Source organism: Notolepis coatsorum (assembly GCF_963971535.1).
Source record: "Notolepis coatsorum genome assembly, chromosome: 13".
NCBI lineage: Eukaryota > Metazoa > Chordata > Actinopteri > Aulopiformes > Paralepididae > Notolepis > Notolepis coatsorum.
In genome coordinates, this window is record NC_140177.1 from 2939185 (window position 1) to 2955348 (window position 16164).

Here is a 16164-nt window from a genome sequence, read left to right on the forward strand (position 1 = left end):
AATGGCTTAACAATCCCATTCACAGCTGTTCCGCTACTCCTGAACGATATAACAACACTACCCACGTCCGTACAACAAAAAAGGGTTATCCTAGCAGGCGTCACAGCAGCGAAGAAGCTAATAGCATTGAGATGGAAGGAGCCTGAGAAGCTCACAGTGATTAACTGGTCCCTAACACTGTTGGATGTGATTTATCTTGAGATATCCACGGCGCGGGTGATTGGGGTGGGGCAGGCTGGGATTGAACTGTGGGTCGCAGCAGCTGAAAAGGTCAGAACCGCCGTGTGCGGCTGAGCGGGGTTGGGGTGCTTGTCCGGGGGAGTCCGGCGGTCTCGTGGGAGGGGGAGGAGGAAATGTCTTGTCTGTCTTGTCTTTTGTGTTGTCCTCTTGACTTTAACTGGGGGGATTTTATTGTCTTGTCTGTCTTGTCTTTTGTGTTGTCCTCTTGACTTTAACTGGGGGGATTTTATTTTGCTATTTCTTCACTATTTGGGCACTTTTACACGGTTCCTGTGAGTCTATGGAACACCTCTGTAGGTTTTTGTTTTTCAAGAAGGTTCATTGTTTTGTATTTCTATTCGGGTACTCAAAAGCAGCGTTTTTCTACCTCAGGACCTTAGGCCGTTCTGAGGCTGGGCTCCAACCACTGTGTGGCCCGGTGGCAACTGCCACATTGTTATGCAGCTGGGAAATCACAGATGAAGGCCGGATGGCTGAAAACGTTTTGTGCGCTATAACAACTTGAAAATAAAAACAACGATATTCCGAGTGCGGTCCCTACCTCCTCCTTTTTTGCTGGGAAATCTCTGACATCACTGATATGCACATTTTGAGATGACTCAGTTCGGTGAGGGTGAATGTTGTGAGGTGAATTGGAAGAATACGCCTTTATGAGAATTAGAGACATAAGTTTTATTAATATAGGGCCACACGGCCGGGAAACGGTGCTGAATACTGGGAAAGGCCATTTATGAGATAGTACCCCTTTAAGTTTAAATTCTTTTTTTTTTTTTTTATATAATTTGTTATTTCTGTATTATTATTGTTTCTGTTATCTCCCTGTGAAGTTCTGTGTATTGTTATTGTGGTTATTGTGTTGTCTTGTTTTCATGTAAGTAATAATAAAAAAAATTGATAAAAAAAGGTTACATACATTATTTCACAAATAAAACAGGTGGGGAACTGAGTTTAGGTGGGGTTACCCTCCTCCACTACATCTCTGATTGCATAATGTAGCTGCAAAGGGGGCCGGTATCAGATACTTGGGTGGTGCCATGCCAGCCTGCTTTAAGTTGTACCCAAACGGCTGAGGCGTGGACAAAAGACAATGGAAAAGCATGCTGTACTGTACAGCGTGAGGACACTATGCAGTGGAAAATCCATAATGCCTATTGGCTCACTGACACCAATGAGATTAACTACTTAGGTATCGAAATCTGGTATCGAATGACACTCGAGTGTCATTCAATACAAAATTCTATACAATATTTTTTGATACTCGATAGTATAAAAGCAATTTGATCGATACCCAGCCCTAGTTGTGACACATTTCAAATTGACAATGACGACATGATCAAGATTTCATACATGAAACTAAATGAAAAAGGTTGAGTCTATTTTCTAACTGGCCCCAACCATTATCAAGAAGAGGGCGGGGCTTGAGATTGGTCAATCCCATACCGGTATCATCCGGACCAGTGGTGCAGTCGTAATATGGGAACTGCCCACATGCCACGTGCACGCGCGGGTACGGGCGTGCACGCGCATGCGCACAGAACAGATTTTTTTTTTTTTTTTTTTATATATTGTCTTGAAATAGAGAAGCTGAAAAAGGTAGCAGGATGTAGCCTTCAATATATAAAGAAATTATATTGTCAACAGATATGGTTGAAAAACAAACAATGACAATTTCTTTAATTGAATCAACTCAAATTACTAGAAAAGTAAATACAAACTAAATTAACAATGTAAGTTACATTGTTCATTTAGTTTGTATTTACTTTTAGTTTAAGTTAATTCAATTAAAGAAATTGTTTTACACACAAACACAAAAGCAAACTTAAAATAATCAGACAATTTGTGTTTACTTGAAAATTATTGGTGATCATTTGATTCATGGCGCTGAATCCCATTTCACATTCTACAGTGCTGCATGGAATGACTTTTGTGCATAAGTATTTTACTGTAGTGTAGTGGTTGGATAGGATAGACACAGAGCTCCCTGCCCCCTCCCCCTCAGGTTTGGTGTGTGAACGATGGTCTGACTCAGGCAGAGCACCATTCACACCAAACCTGTGAATGTGAATACCATGAAATGGGTTGCATTCCGTGCGCTATTGTTATGCTTATGCAGGTAGCCAGGTACATGCGACGAGTCGAGTGCAGCTCACAACAAATGGGTACAGCGCATTTTTGTGTGCGCGACTGCGCGTACACGCGAGTACACATCCGTGCGCGATTGCGCGTACTTCTGCCTCAGTGGTGATCTACTAACACGGCGTGTAACCGCGTGTGCACGACTGCATCGCTGTCCCTATCCGACATCTGTCCATTTACTGACTAGGGCTGAGCCCGAACGTTTGGACCTTCGTTCATTACGTTGGCAATCGAACCTCCGCTTTAGTTTTTCTTTTACACAAAAAATATATATCAGAATGTGATATATATATATCAGAATATCACAGTACTGTCTATGTTGTGGTTACAATCATTCGAAAAACACGCGCGAAGCCGCGAACACAGGTCACAACAACACAGTCTAGTCGGGATGAGGAGGGGTCACCGTCATACATTATCAGGAAATGAATCAATCATGCAAAAAAGAGTTGAGTGACTCACAGGCTCACCCGTCTAATTTCATAATACAATGTTTCCGAATGGACGTTTAGTTTTTCTCAATTGCTTTGGTGCATTTCTCTGATCAGAATTAAAGTTCTCTTAGGCTTAACACAGGAATATTGAACAACAAAACAATTGTTGAAAGTATTAGGACCGAATTAAAAACATATATAGAGATTAATGACAATGGTGAGGTTAATCCAGTGATTGTTTGGGATGCCGCAAAAGCTGTGCTAAGGGGGAAAATGATTGCCATCACAGCAACACTGAAGAAGACGAAAGAACGCAAATATCAGGATCTAACCCAAAAATTGACATCTATAGAGCAACAGCATAAAAATACTCCAACTAGTCAGCTGCTACAGAAAATTAGGGAAACAAGAAAATTGATTGACGAAGTCTATAAAGATGACATTGAGAAAAAATCTAGATTTTTACGTCAAACATATTATGAATCAGGCCCAAAGGCTACTAGATTATTGGCCAGAAGGTTGCGAAAGCAACAGACACAAAATACAATTAATAAGATTAAAGATCCCTTAACTGGAGTAGTGTCCAGTAATTTGGGAGATATAGAGAAGGCCTTTGAATCATACTACAAAAACCTATATACACAACCAGCACAAATAGATAGTGAAGCCACTATTGCATTCCTGAGATCTCTTGACCTGCCCTCAATTGGCAAAATGCAGAACAAAATTATGACTGCAGAAATCACTATAGAGGAGTTAGACAGGACAATATCTAATCTTAAAACTAACAAGTCGCCAGGTAGTGACGGTCTTCCAGCAGAATGGTACAAAGCTTTTCGCCAGGAGATCATGCCATTGCTGGTGGCCTCATTTAACTACACTCTTAGAGGGCATCCCCCCTCCCTCCTGGAGGGAGGCGACTATAACAGTACTTCCCAAGGAGGGTAAAGATAAGGAATTATGTAGTTTGTTTAGACCAATATCGATCCTTAATTTGGATTATAAGCTGTACGCCTCCATTATCACAAAAAGATTAGAACAGTTTTTGCCAGACCTAATAAGCACGGACCAAACTGGATTTATATCTGGTCGCCAAACCCAGGATAACTTAAGACGAACACTACATATTATGAATCAGATTAAACAAACCAACGTTTATTCGGCCTTATTAAGTCTCGACGCGGAAAAAGCGTTTGATTGTGTGAGCTGGGACTATTTATTCTTGGTACTAGAAAGGTTAGGATTCAAGGAAGATGCAATTAGGTGTTTTAAAACACTATATACAAGACCCACAGCGAGAATAAAAGTAAACGGTCGGTTAACAAATCCGATCGCCCTAGAACGCGGTACACGCCAAGGTTGTCCATGTAGCCCCGCCCTGTTCGCGATTTTCATTGAACCGCTAGCCCAAGCAATTAGGGAAGACCCCAATATAACGGGTATTAATATAAAAGAAACAGAGCATAAGATAGCATTATACGCGGATGATGTCTTAATTTACTTAAAAAACCCCAGTCTGAGCCTCCCTAGACTAATGGACCTTATTGAAACCTATGGTCAACATTCGGGATACAAACTAAATATAGGAAAAACACAGATACTTACATATAACTATACCCCCCCAAGAGAAATAAAAGAAAACTACAATTTAAATTGGAACATGAAGTCCATAAAATATCTGGGAGTAAGGCTGACTAAGGACTTAACAAAATTGTATGAAGCAAATTACCAGCCCCTAAACACACAAATTAAAAAAGATATAGAAAGATGGTCATTAGCCCCCCTGGATTTCACCTCCAGAATAGACTGAGTAAAAATGAACGTAGTCCCTAGACTACTATATCTTTTCCAGTCCTTGCCGGTGGAAATCCCTGCTAAACAGTTTAACGAGTGGGACAGGATGATTTCTAGATTCATATGGAGCGGGAAAAAACCGAGAATTAGGTTCCGGACACTCCAACTCCCTAAAGAGAAGGGAGGCATGTCCCTCCCAAATCTGAAGGAGTATTACTATGCAGCGCAAATAAGACCTTTGGTCTGTTGGTGTGAAAGGGACTACGAAGCGAAGTGGAAGGACATTGAAGTGAAATCACTTGATATACCACTCCAGACAGTAATTGGTGATAGACAGCAGGCCAAGACCCTATATAGAAACTTAAACCCATTTATTGTACACACCCTACAGACATGGTTCAAAATTGTGAAACAATTCAAGTTAGAAAAAAGGATTAAGATCTTGAGGTGGTTTGCCTTCGATTTAGGATTTAAACCAAGAATGTATGATCAAACATTTAAGGAATGGGCTCTCCGAGGTATTACCTCATTCAGCACAATGGTAGAGAATGGAGAACTTGTGAGCTTTCAAACCTTGAAAGATACATACGGTTTGGATAAACACGACTTCTTCAGATACCTACAACTACGCCAGTACTTTCTAAAAGAGGTAAAGGTGTCTGAGCCCAATACCCCAATAGACAGTGTTATTCAGATATTCATTCAGGCATACAGGGACAAGATGAGTAAAACTGTGTCAAAATTGTATAATAGCTTTGTTCAGGCCAGAACTGACTCCACAAGTTACATTAAGACAAATTGGGAAAAGGAATCAAACATTGAAATAACCGAAGACGAATGGGAGAACATGTGCAGAACTCAATGTAGCTCGACTAATTCAAAAACATGGAGAGAATTCTGCTGGAAAAACTTGACTAGATTCTTCATAACTCCCAAAATCAAATCCCGACAAGTAGGCATAGAGCAACCATGTTGGAGACAGTGCGGCCAGAGGGAGGCAAACCACTCTAATATCTTTTGGAATTGTCCAGGAATTCAACGTTATTGGCAAGATGTTCACTCCACCATGCAGGTTATATTGAATTTTAAGATACCGGAGACCTTCTCCTATTTGTACCTGGGTAACTTACCTGACGAATTGGTAGGAGACAGATATTTGATGAAAATATTTTTAGCAGCAAGTAAGAAAGCGATCACGCGTCTCTGGTATCAACAAGAACCTCCAACAAAAGAAAAATGGTTGGCCATTATAGGCGAAATATACACAATGGAAAGACTTACTTTTACTCTCAGATTACAGGAAGAGAAAGGTTTGAAGTACTGGGAAAAGTGGGACTTTTATATGTTAATGACGACAACCAGTGGATGATGTATTGATGTATAGTTCAGGGGTGGACGGTATGGTCTAAAATTTATATCACGGTATAATTTGAAGCATAGACGGTAACGGTATATATCACGGTATCATCGTTTTTGATAAAAAAAAATTTTTATTTTATATAATTTTTTTTTTTTTTTTATAAAATATATATATTATATAATTAGACTTGTACTTGTATTATCTGCGAGACATCGCCACCACGCAACAAGCTCCACTGTCTGTGTGTACTCTAGTAGCCTCCAGCTACGGCCAGGATTATCCAGAGCTGCACCTGGACCTATACTCTAGTAGCCTCGAGCAGAGCTACGGCCAGGATTCTCCGGCGCTGCACCTGGACCCTATTGTATTGGTACTATAACGTTAGCAAGCCCTCAGCTCGAATACGCATCGAATCAGTGTTATAAGACATTGATATCAGGAGCTATCTGTAGCTACTGCTAGCCGGATATATAACGTTAATACAACGCCTCAGTGAATTATTTAGTTCAATGGGACATTTCGTTTTGAACGGTGAACTAATTTGCGTTAACGTGAGCTAACGGCTAACGGAGCTATCATACACGTCTACTCTACTAGACTTGATGGAGCGTTTGTTGATGTCAGGAGCTATCGGTAGCTGGCCGACTAGATACCGTTCGGTTAGACAATGCCTCATCATGTATTAAACTAAAAGTGAATAGTTGACTGGGTCATTTTGTAATGGTAGCTAAGCTAACGTTAGCTCAGGGAGACGTCCCGTCCCACTAGACTACTAGTAGACCCGTGTTTACATGCGTGCGGGAGGGGCTGGCACGCCCACTGCGCGAAGCCTCCTAAATAACTTTTTCTAGTTCGCACATATCTATTATCTATGACTAATTCTATCTATTTTTAGGGGCAAATGCGAGTGAAATAGTCGCGCTGTGGTTACATGACGTCATTGCTATTTTAGAGCTGCACTACCGGTTATACGGTATAGTCAAAATCCATACCGTAGAGCAAATTCATACCGTTTATACCGTATACCGTTTATACCGTCCACCCTAAAGAATATTCGCCATACCTATAGGGAAAGTAAGAGAATTGAGAACTCAGCATGTGAAAAGTATATTTTTGTAAAGTGACACTAATAATGCAGCCCGGGATTGTGTTTTTGTTATGTCTTGTTGTTTGTGATTGTTTGCTTGTTGTGAAAAACAATAAAAAGAAAGTTATAAAAAAAAAGAATTAAAGTTCTCATAACTGTTAGTGCATTTCTCAAAACAATTAGTACAAACTGCAAAACCTAGGTGATAACCTGCAGAAGTGTGTCACTTGCTCAAAATGGATAATTCATTCCTCAAAAGCAAGTATTCATGTCAATGAAAGTGTCACTGTCATCAAAATGAAAAGTCCTGACACCATTGTTTATGAACAAGATAGTCAAATGGCTTTGCCATGTTTTCGTTATGACAGTTCACTCTGTAAGTGTTTTCCAATGCAAAAAAAGTCAGATCTTGGTGACACTTTCTGAAAATGCTCAAGACAGCACTATACACTATTTGCACAGCCATTTGAAATCTACAGTTACACATTGCTGTATTTAGTGAGGTAAATGAGTACAAGACACGTATGTTTCACATTTTTAATGCATATGCTCTTTGCAATTTTAATTTGTTCACAGCATTGTGCAAAAGAAAAATACAAACTAATTTACAACAAACATAAGAAACACCCTTTGGCCTTTGGGTAGAGCTGTGCACAACTGTAAACAATATTGCAGTACATATTGGAACTGAATTGGAACATACAACATACACAGTACTGTAAATCATTAATTCACATAATAATAATAATATAATAATTTAGGACCTGCTCCGAGGTCATCAATTGGCACACATGCGATGCATGCATGCAATTCGTATCTGCGATTAACCCATCCCGTCGTCCTTCCCCCCCAAGGGCAGCCGGGAGCAGACAGGCGTCAACGTGAGCCGCGCCAGGGGACCAATCCAAGTGCTCCTGTCCGTCTTCGTCAAGGACACCACAGCGTTAGCAATCTTGTTGTTGTGCATGTTTTTCCATTGGGTTTATCTTATCGGGGGGAAACCCTTGCGAGCACGGGGAGAACATGCAAACTCCACACAGAAAGGCCTGGGAGATACCCCACCTGGGTAACTGGCATCATGGAAACCTGGTCCCCAAGCGGGAATCGAACCCTGGACCTTCTTGCTGTGAGGCGACAGTGTTAACCACTATAGCCAGATGTTCCTGTCTGTCTGGCTATTGGATTCAGGAATGGGGAGTAGGGAGGGAGATATTCCACCAGCATCCTTTCATGTGCTGCAAACCACTGTGTGACCAGAATTGCGTGGTGAAAATGCACATTATCCCATACAACAACGTACTTGGTCAGATGGTCGCCATTTAGATCCCTCTCATTCTCAGGGATTATGTCCTTGTAAAGAGTGTCTAAAAAAAGTCAGCAGATGTTGTGTGTTGTATGGACCAATGCGGGGCATATGGGTGAGGATGCCGTTTTCTGAGATGGCTGCACACATTGTGATATTCCCTCCTGGTTGGCCTGGGACATCAGTGGTTGCTCTCTGTCCAATGCGATTCCTTCCACGCCTTCTACCTTTTGCCAGATTGAAACCCGCCTCATCAACATATATGAATGTGTGCAGCGATTCCCTGGCATCCAGCTCCATTCAGGGGAAAAATTATAAAGAAATGTATAAAATTTGCTTGACAGATTTTGACAACTAGTTCAACATATTTGTATGTAATGACTCAAGCAATGAAATGAGGACTATTAGTTTGATAGGGAATGACTATTCAGCAGTCATAAGTATAGTTCATTTTGACTGACATGACCTAAGCAAATGATAATGTTATAAAACAGCAGAGAATTGTATGAAAGCAATTGATGCATGTCCAAAAGCATTTGCAATTTGTTCGGAGGAATGAGAAACTGCTACTATGATGTGCACAAATTACAAAATGTTGTTGAGGTTGAACTAACAGTTATGAGAACTTTAATTCTGATCAGAGAAATGCACCAAAGCAATTGAGAAAAACTGTAAACAAAGTGTATATGCAGTGATGCTGATGCTTTCCCAGCGGAACACAAGTTGCTTAACGTTACACAGGTATGTTATGCAGGTTAATTAAGATATGCAGAGCGCAGCCCTTTAGCTTGCTAACATTAAGATAGCAGGAGCCGGGGCGGCTAGGTGGCGCAGTGGGCAAGGCGCTCGCCACCAACGCAGGAGATGCTGGGTTCGAGCCCAGCTCTCGGCGTTGCTACCAGCTTGGCTGGTCGTTCATACTAATACAATTGGCAGTGTTAGGGGGTGGGAAGCTGGTGGGTGGGGATCGGACGTTGTGGACAGCGACTCCTACAGGTCGGTTGGTGCGCCTGCGCAGTAGAATCAGGAAGTGACGAGGGCGGCGTGTCCCTCCCACGCAGACCCTCGCCGCTGAGAGATCGCGCTGTGCAGGTGAAAAGATGCTACGGCTGCCTCCTCGAGTACCGGAGGGGACACGTGATGCAAGGCTTCGTCCACATTGCAGCCGGCTTGTGGGAGGCATGGCCTAACAACGTTCGAGACAGGGGAGGGTAGAATTGGACAATACGAAATTGGGGACGGGAGAAAAATAGAAAAATGGGGAGAAAAAGTTGATAAAAAAAAAAGATAGCAGGAGCCGTCGGCCAACAAATATGTTGTTTCAACAAATGTATTCTCAAAATGGATTATCATCCAAACGTTATTGAAGCCTCCCGTGACCAGTAAGTAGGTACTACTACTCTTAATAACCGCAGAAATGTGCGCTATGTGCCTAAAGTCAAGACTCGACAGTATTGAACGAGAACAACCGCTCTCAAAGAGCACCTACGGGAGGCTGCAATTCGAAACTGGCCCCTGTAAATATCCAACCCCCCCCCACCCAACCCCCTCCAATGTACAGTTTCTTCCCCCTCAAATGTATATATGTAAACAAGACGAAAGTCTTTCTCTGGTCTGCATCCACTTAACAATTGTGTGTATTGAGCCGTACTGTATTGTACCCATTCTGCAATCTGTTAAATAAAGTTTTCAATAAATCAATCAATTCAACAAGTATTTAGGCGAACATTTTGTGCATGATTAAAAAACGATGGTTCAAACGTCCGTTCGGAAAACTCCCCGGCGAATGTTCGAATCCCAAAAATAGACTTGGGGGACAGCTCTACTACTGACTCACCGATTTGGTCCTGTGGGAAGCCTGGCTGTGGCGCCCCCTGCTGGTAGGGCGCCTGAGGGTCGGGCATCTGAGGGTCGGGCGTCGTCTGGGGGTAAGGACCTGGGGCGGCGAACCCGGGGCCCGCCTTGGGGAAGCTGGGCTGTACTCCGTATCCAGTCGCCGCCGGGTAGGGTCCCGTCGGCGGGGCCTGAGTGTAGTTGGGAGGGGGCGCGCCGAAGCCAGGCTGCGGGGGTCCGTAGACGTTGTTGTGGAGGGGGTTGCTCTCCCCCATGACGGGGAAGCCGGTCTTGTCCTGGGACATGGTGTGGCGACTGCGCTCCTACAGGCAATCTGTGGAACACAGAGAAAGAGGAATTAAGTAGACGGGCGGCACAATATTACCATACCTGTTCAGCCATTGTGTGGTGTGATGTGTGCCGGGGGTGCCAGTGTATGGTAGCCATTGAGCCTGCGTAGCCCAAGGTTGGGTGCTACCAGTGGTGGTGAAGGAGGCCATTTCCACCCTACATTGTAAAGCGCTTTGAGTGTCTAGAAAAGCGCTATATAAATGCAAGTAATTATTCATTATTATTATTATACCTAGTGTACGGCTAGGGCTGGGAGATGCAAATGTTGTAATGAATGAGAATTTCTTTTGGCTGAAACACTGGGTTACTGCAAATCATAACACATCTCAATTCTTTAACATTGTCATCATGACACCGCTATGGTAAAGGTTTCTCTCACCGCACAGGAAAACAGAACAGTAGCGGTCTGTGACACGAGACATTCAAGTTAAGCAGTAGCAGCAGCAGCAACACTACACCACCGCCTTGGCCAAACTGGCAAAGAGACAAAAGCTGCATCTGCCTGATTAGAACGGTGACAAGTGATGAAACTGCAGGAGAGAAGAGAAGGGGGGGGGGGGGTGAACACAAGGGCAGTCCGCTGTCCGGTCCGAGAAGCTCTGCTCCAACACTACGGTACCTTCAATCAAAGATTATTGGCTACGTTGCCATTACAGAATTATGCTCTTAACCCCTGCTACAAGTAAGCTGGTTTTGGATGGAAAAAGTCCCCCCTAACTCTGCTATAATAGCCCGGGTAAGCTTTTTTGTTTTAGTTTTAATTAGCCTTTAATTACCCCAGGGTAGGTTCGCTGAGCACGAGTCTACACCCTGCTTCACACTCTACAGCGTCCTGGCTCGCTTGCTGCTGCCGCATATCTGGGCTGCAGGTAATGTCATAGCATTCCCCTATGCGCTTATAAGTTGCTCAAACTCAACACATGCACTCATGCACCACACACGCCTACTCAACTGTTTTAATATTACCTATCTTATAGGCCTATAGTCTGGTAAGAAATCCAAATAAGAGAACTCACAACTTTGTAAAAATGTACTTTTATAGCTCCATTTATAGCTCCAAATCACTAAAAGTGATTCAGAATTAGGGATGGGTACCGTTCACATTTGAACCGATACGGTACCGGTACCCAACGTCTCTAAAATGTGTAATCTACCGACCTCAGTTGTAAAAAAAAATATCCAAACTTCAAATAACCACACTTTCGACCGTTTTCGGCTTGCCATTGCCCCGACTGCTTTGTTGTTGAATCAAGTCAAATCCTAGGTAAGCGTATATTGTGCGTGTGAACGTTGACGTGAAGAAAAAAATAGTTTAAAAAAAATTAAGATTTTTTTTTTAACAGTACCGAAATCTGGCACAGACGGATCTCACGTGATTCGGTAGGTACCTTTAAAAGTACCTAATTCGGTACCCATCCCTATTCAGACTGTGATCTTTCAAAAGAGACCAGGCTCATGCATGTGCTATAAGTATAAAGTATAAAGCTAAGCTTTGCAAAAAAATGATGCAGTCCTCAAGTTCAAGTAAAGAAAATGGACACTTTTCCGGGTGCCTGTTAAGAGGTTAATATCAGCATATTAACCTCTTAACAGTCCTGCAAATATAGCATAAAACGGCTGTCCATTGCATACCCAAAGTAATTTGAAAGCTATTCTTGAACCATTTATTAGCACATGAGTCTGGCCTCTTTAGAAAGGAAACATTCTGAATTGTCTTCCACATCAGGAAGAATCACTCGGAGTGCTACTGTAAAAGTTACTGTGGCCTATTAACATTCTTTCTGCACAAACTCAGCCTCGCACAGGATCATGGGTACAGGATAGGCTGGGTGTTTAATCAAATTTTATTTTCAATTACAATTTTGTCTTCCAACAATTATGAAAAACAAGATAATTGAGATAAAACTATTGTGTTTTGTAATGATGCTCTCGTTTTGTCTTGTCCAAATCCAGTGTAACAGGTTAATATGTCCTTCTTGTGAATTTCGCCAAAACACCCTTTTTTCATTGTTTTGTTTATTATTATTATTTTATTATCAAAAGTCTTTTGTTTTGAAACATCGTCACTTCCTGCCGAAGTGACGTATTTCCCCTCGCGTCTCATTTCTGAGCGTGTTTCGCTCGTACGATGAATTGGAAATGGGGGACCCTGGTGGAAACAAGACGAAAGTCTTTCTCTGGTCTGCATCCCCTTAACAATTGTATGTATTGAGCTGTACTGCACTGTACCCATTCTGCAATCTGTTAATAAAGTTTTTCATTCATTCATTCATTTCCCTCTCGTGCCAGTTTCTCTCTTGTTGTTAAGAGAATCTAAGAACCAAGGCGCCATCTTGTGGCCAAAAGGGATAAGACAAGACATTAATTCCTGTGTTATTTGGGTTAACAGGGTGAATAAACAACCTGATATCCAGTCCTGCCTGATTCTTGACAGTACACCAGAACACAACGCAAGCTAAACCATCGGGTTACATTGGTGCCGTCAACCTTCGGATTCATCTGCCAATCGATGTCATCTCGATCGCCGAGGGAAGCTGAAGATCGCCTTCGTTTCAAGTTGGTCACTCTTGGCCGTGTGGGGCATTTTGAATAAGGTTTAAAAAAAAAAAAAAAAAAAAAAAAAAAGGAGAAAGGAGAAAAGATTGACAACTGAAGAAAGGGGAATAATTACTTCAAAGTGTCGAATAGAATAAACCAAATACTTTGTTAGATAAGGTTTTATACAAAAAAAAAAAAGGAGAAAAGGCTGGAAAAAAAAGGAGAATAATTACTTTAAAGTGTCAAATAGGAACATTGGATTATTGGATATTGTGTGACTATATATATATATACTTATGTACGTATGATTTTTATTTTTGTATAGTTCTTTGAATTTCTCAATTGGCATGGAACCAGCAGCTAACTCAGAAGGGGCTGGGGTCTCTGAAGGAGAGAGTTTATCTGGGGTGGGCTTTGGGAGAGGTTGGTTTTTGGGTGATGAAGGCCAAACGCCTAGGGTGGGTGGGTTGCAAACCCCACGGTTTTGTTCCACTGGTGACCAGGTCCCCCGGTATGAATTGCCAAGCCCACAAACAGCTTCTCATGTAGATGAAGGCCAAACGCCTAGGGCGGGTGGGTTGCAAACCCCACGGTTTTGTTCCACTGGTGGCCAGGTCCCCCGGTATGAATTACCAAGCCCACAAACAGCTTCTCACGTAGAGTTGAGTGCTCTCATCTCAGAGTTGGCCAGTCAGATTGGTCAGTCGATTGCGACCCAGTTACAGGGTGACAGGGGTGTTAATAGGTCCATGTCAGCAGAGAGCCCTAAATCGGAGCAGAGAGCCCCTGAGTTGAATTTGTCAGGTGTAAAGCTCGTCATGCAGTCCGATGTTAAGGAGCCACCAATTTTCAGGGGCGATGGCAGTGATAAATACTCCGTTCGTGAGTGGGTGGAAGTAATGGGGGTATATCTTATAAAGAAAAACACACCGAAACACCAACAGTCACAAGAGATACTGTCTAAGCTAATGGGGGGGGCGAAAGATGTAGTGAGAATTACGCTACGACACAACCCCACACTCGACCCCATTAAGACTCCCGACCTGATCTTTGACATTCTGAAGCAGCACTTCGGTGAGCTATCCTACTCATCCATGCCCATGGCTGACTTTTATAATATCAAGCCACTGCAGCGGGAGGGAGTGATGGAGTACTGGGTGAGACTGAACAATGCCATTGATATTGCAGACGAGTGTCTAAAGAGGCAGGGGCGTAGTGTGGAGGATCCAGGACGTGAAGTGTCGATGATGTTCATCAAGTACTGTCCAGACCCGGTCCTTTTTAACAGGCTCAGCATCAGAGCGGCTGAAGAATGGTCGACCAGCGAGGTTCAGGAGCGCATCGACAGCCACCAGCGTGAGCTCAGGTCATCGCAAGGCCGTTCTCAAGCCCCGCAGATACATGTACTGAGCCACACCCAGACGGCCATACCACAGCACATGGAGACCACCGCCAGTGCATGTCAGCACAGCTTCACATCTCTCAGCTGTCTCAACTGCGGCAGCATACGATGTGGCATCGGTCTCAGCACTAACCCCACAGCTTTCGCCCACAGCAGCCCAGTTCATTCCGGCTCCAACAGCCGCTCTCACTCCACAACTTCCCCAGGTGCTAATCGCCCCTCACCCGGTACCAGTGGCCACTGCTCAACCTGGTTTTGAGCCAGGTCATCGCCAGCCGGCTCCGGGCCTCACTGCAGAGGCCGACGTAGATGGCATGCGTGCTCTATTCAGCCTCTTGGGTCGCATGATGACACAGCAGAATGTGCAGGTGGCAGCCCATGTACCGGCACCGGCCCCGCCAAGACAGTTTGCTCCGGGTCCTTTTCAGACGAGGAACTGCCGGGTCTGCGGTGATACCGGCCACTCCACGCTCATGCACTGCAGGAGAGAGAATCTGTGCCTCTCATGCTTCACTCCAGGTCATTGGAAGAGAGACTGCAACAGGCGTGGACAGAGGCAGTCAGGTCAGGGCGACCCCAGTCGGGATCAGCCTTCGGGAAACTAGAACACCCACACTCAGAGAGGGGCAGTGTGGGGGGTGGACAGCAGACCCTCAGTGAAGATGAGTCAAGTCTCGAGCTTCTCTATGTTAACACCTGTTCAGCCATGCCAGAATGCGAAGTCGTGGTTCAAAAATCAGCAGAGGTGCCAGCTTTCAGTGAATTGTTCTACACTCAGGTCACAGTGAATGACAGAGTTGGACTGAAGGGCATGATTGATTCAGGATCCATGGCTTGCACCCTGAATGAGGAGGCAGAATGTAAGCTCAGAGAAGCTGGGGCCCTAGTGGGAGAACCTCAGTCAGCAGGAAGGATTATGCTGGTTGGCTGTGGAGGAAAACAGACCCACCCCAAATACATATATGACTTAACACTGACCATCTACGGAGTGAAATGCTTCGTCCCTGTTCTAGTGGTCCCAGGTCAGCGCGATGACCTCATCATCGGATCAAACGTTCTCAAGCACCTAATGAGTGTCATGAAAGGTAGTGACACCTACTGGAAACTCATATCTGCGGCAGGCAAGCATTCGCCGCCTGATCATGAGCAGTTCTTGGATATGATGTCATGTACCACCAGATGGAGGGGAGACGAGGCCCCCGACAGGATCGGCACTGTGAAGTTACCCCATGCCATCACGCTGCTCCCTCAACGCGAATACCTGGTGTGGGGCAGGCTGCCCAGCAATGTGCCAGTGTCTCCAGGAAGCACGGTCATCGTGGAGCCTTGCACCTCTAAGGCCAGACCGAGAGACGTGCTTGTTGGGCGGGTTATCACGCCAATGTGGGGAGATCGGTGGGTGCCTGTGAGGATGATCAACCTCTCACCCAGACCAATCACCCTGAAACGCAACTCCAAGGTCGCAGATGTCTCACCTTGCCTTGCGGTGGAAGACCTAGACATCCAGCAGGGCTCCTGCACGATGGAGGCAGGAAGGCCAGGACAGGGTATCAGGCCGGCTGCCACAGATACCGACCTCAGGGACAGGCTCTCCACCCTCGGATTGAGTGCCCTCGACATCGACTCGTGCCACGCCAGCTTCCATTCTAAGAAGGAGCTTGTTGAGCTTGTCGAAGAGTACCAGGA

The 16164-nt window shown here is 44.1% G+C and overlaps 1 protein-coding gene across 1 annotated transcript in view; it reads right to left on the reverse strand.

The window, feature by feature from the left end:
- grinaa (glutamate receptor, ionotropic, N-methyl D-aspartate-associated protein 1a (glutamate binding)) overlaps window positions 1–10492 on the reverse strand; it is a gene marked incomplete at both ends in the record, with an annotated part of 47758 nt that extends 37266 nt beyond the window's left edge. Inside the window, one exon of the mRNA XM_084327053.1 lies at window positions 10192–10492. Coding sequence (XP_084183179.1) covers window positions 10192–10492 — 301 coding nt within the window. The remainder of the gene's footprint in view (window positions 1–10191) is intronic.
- Between the last annotated feature and the right edge of the window lie 5672 nt (window positions 10493–16164).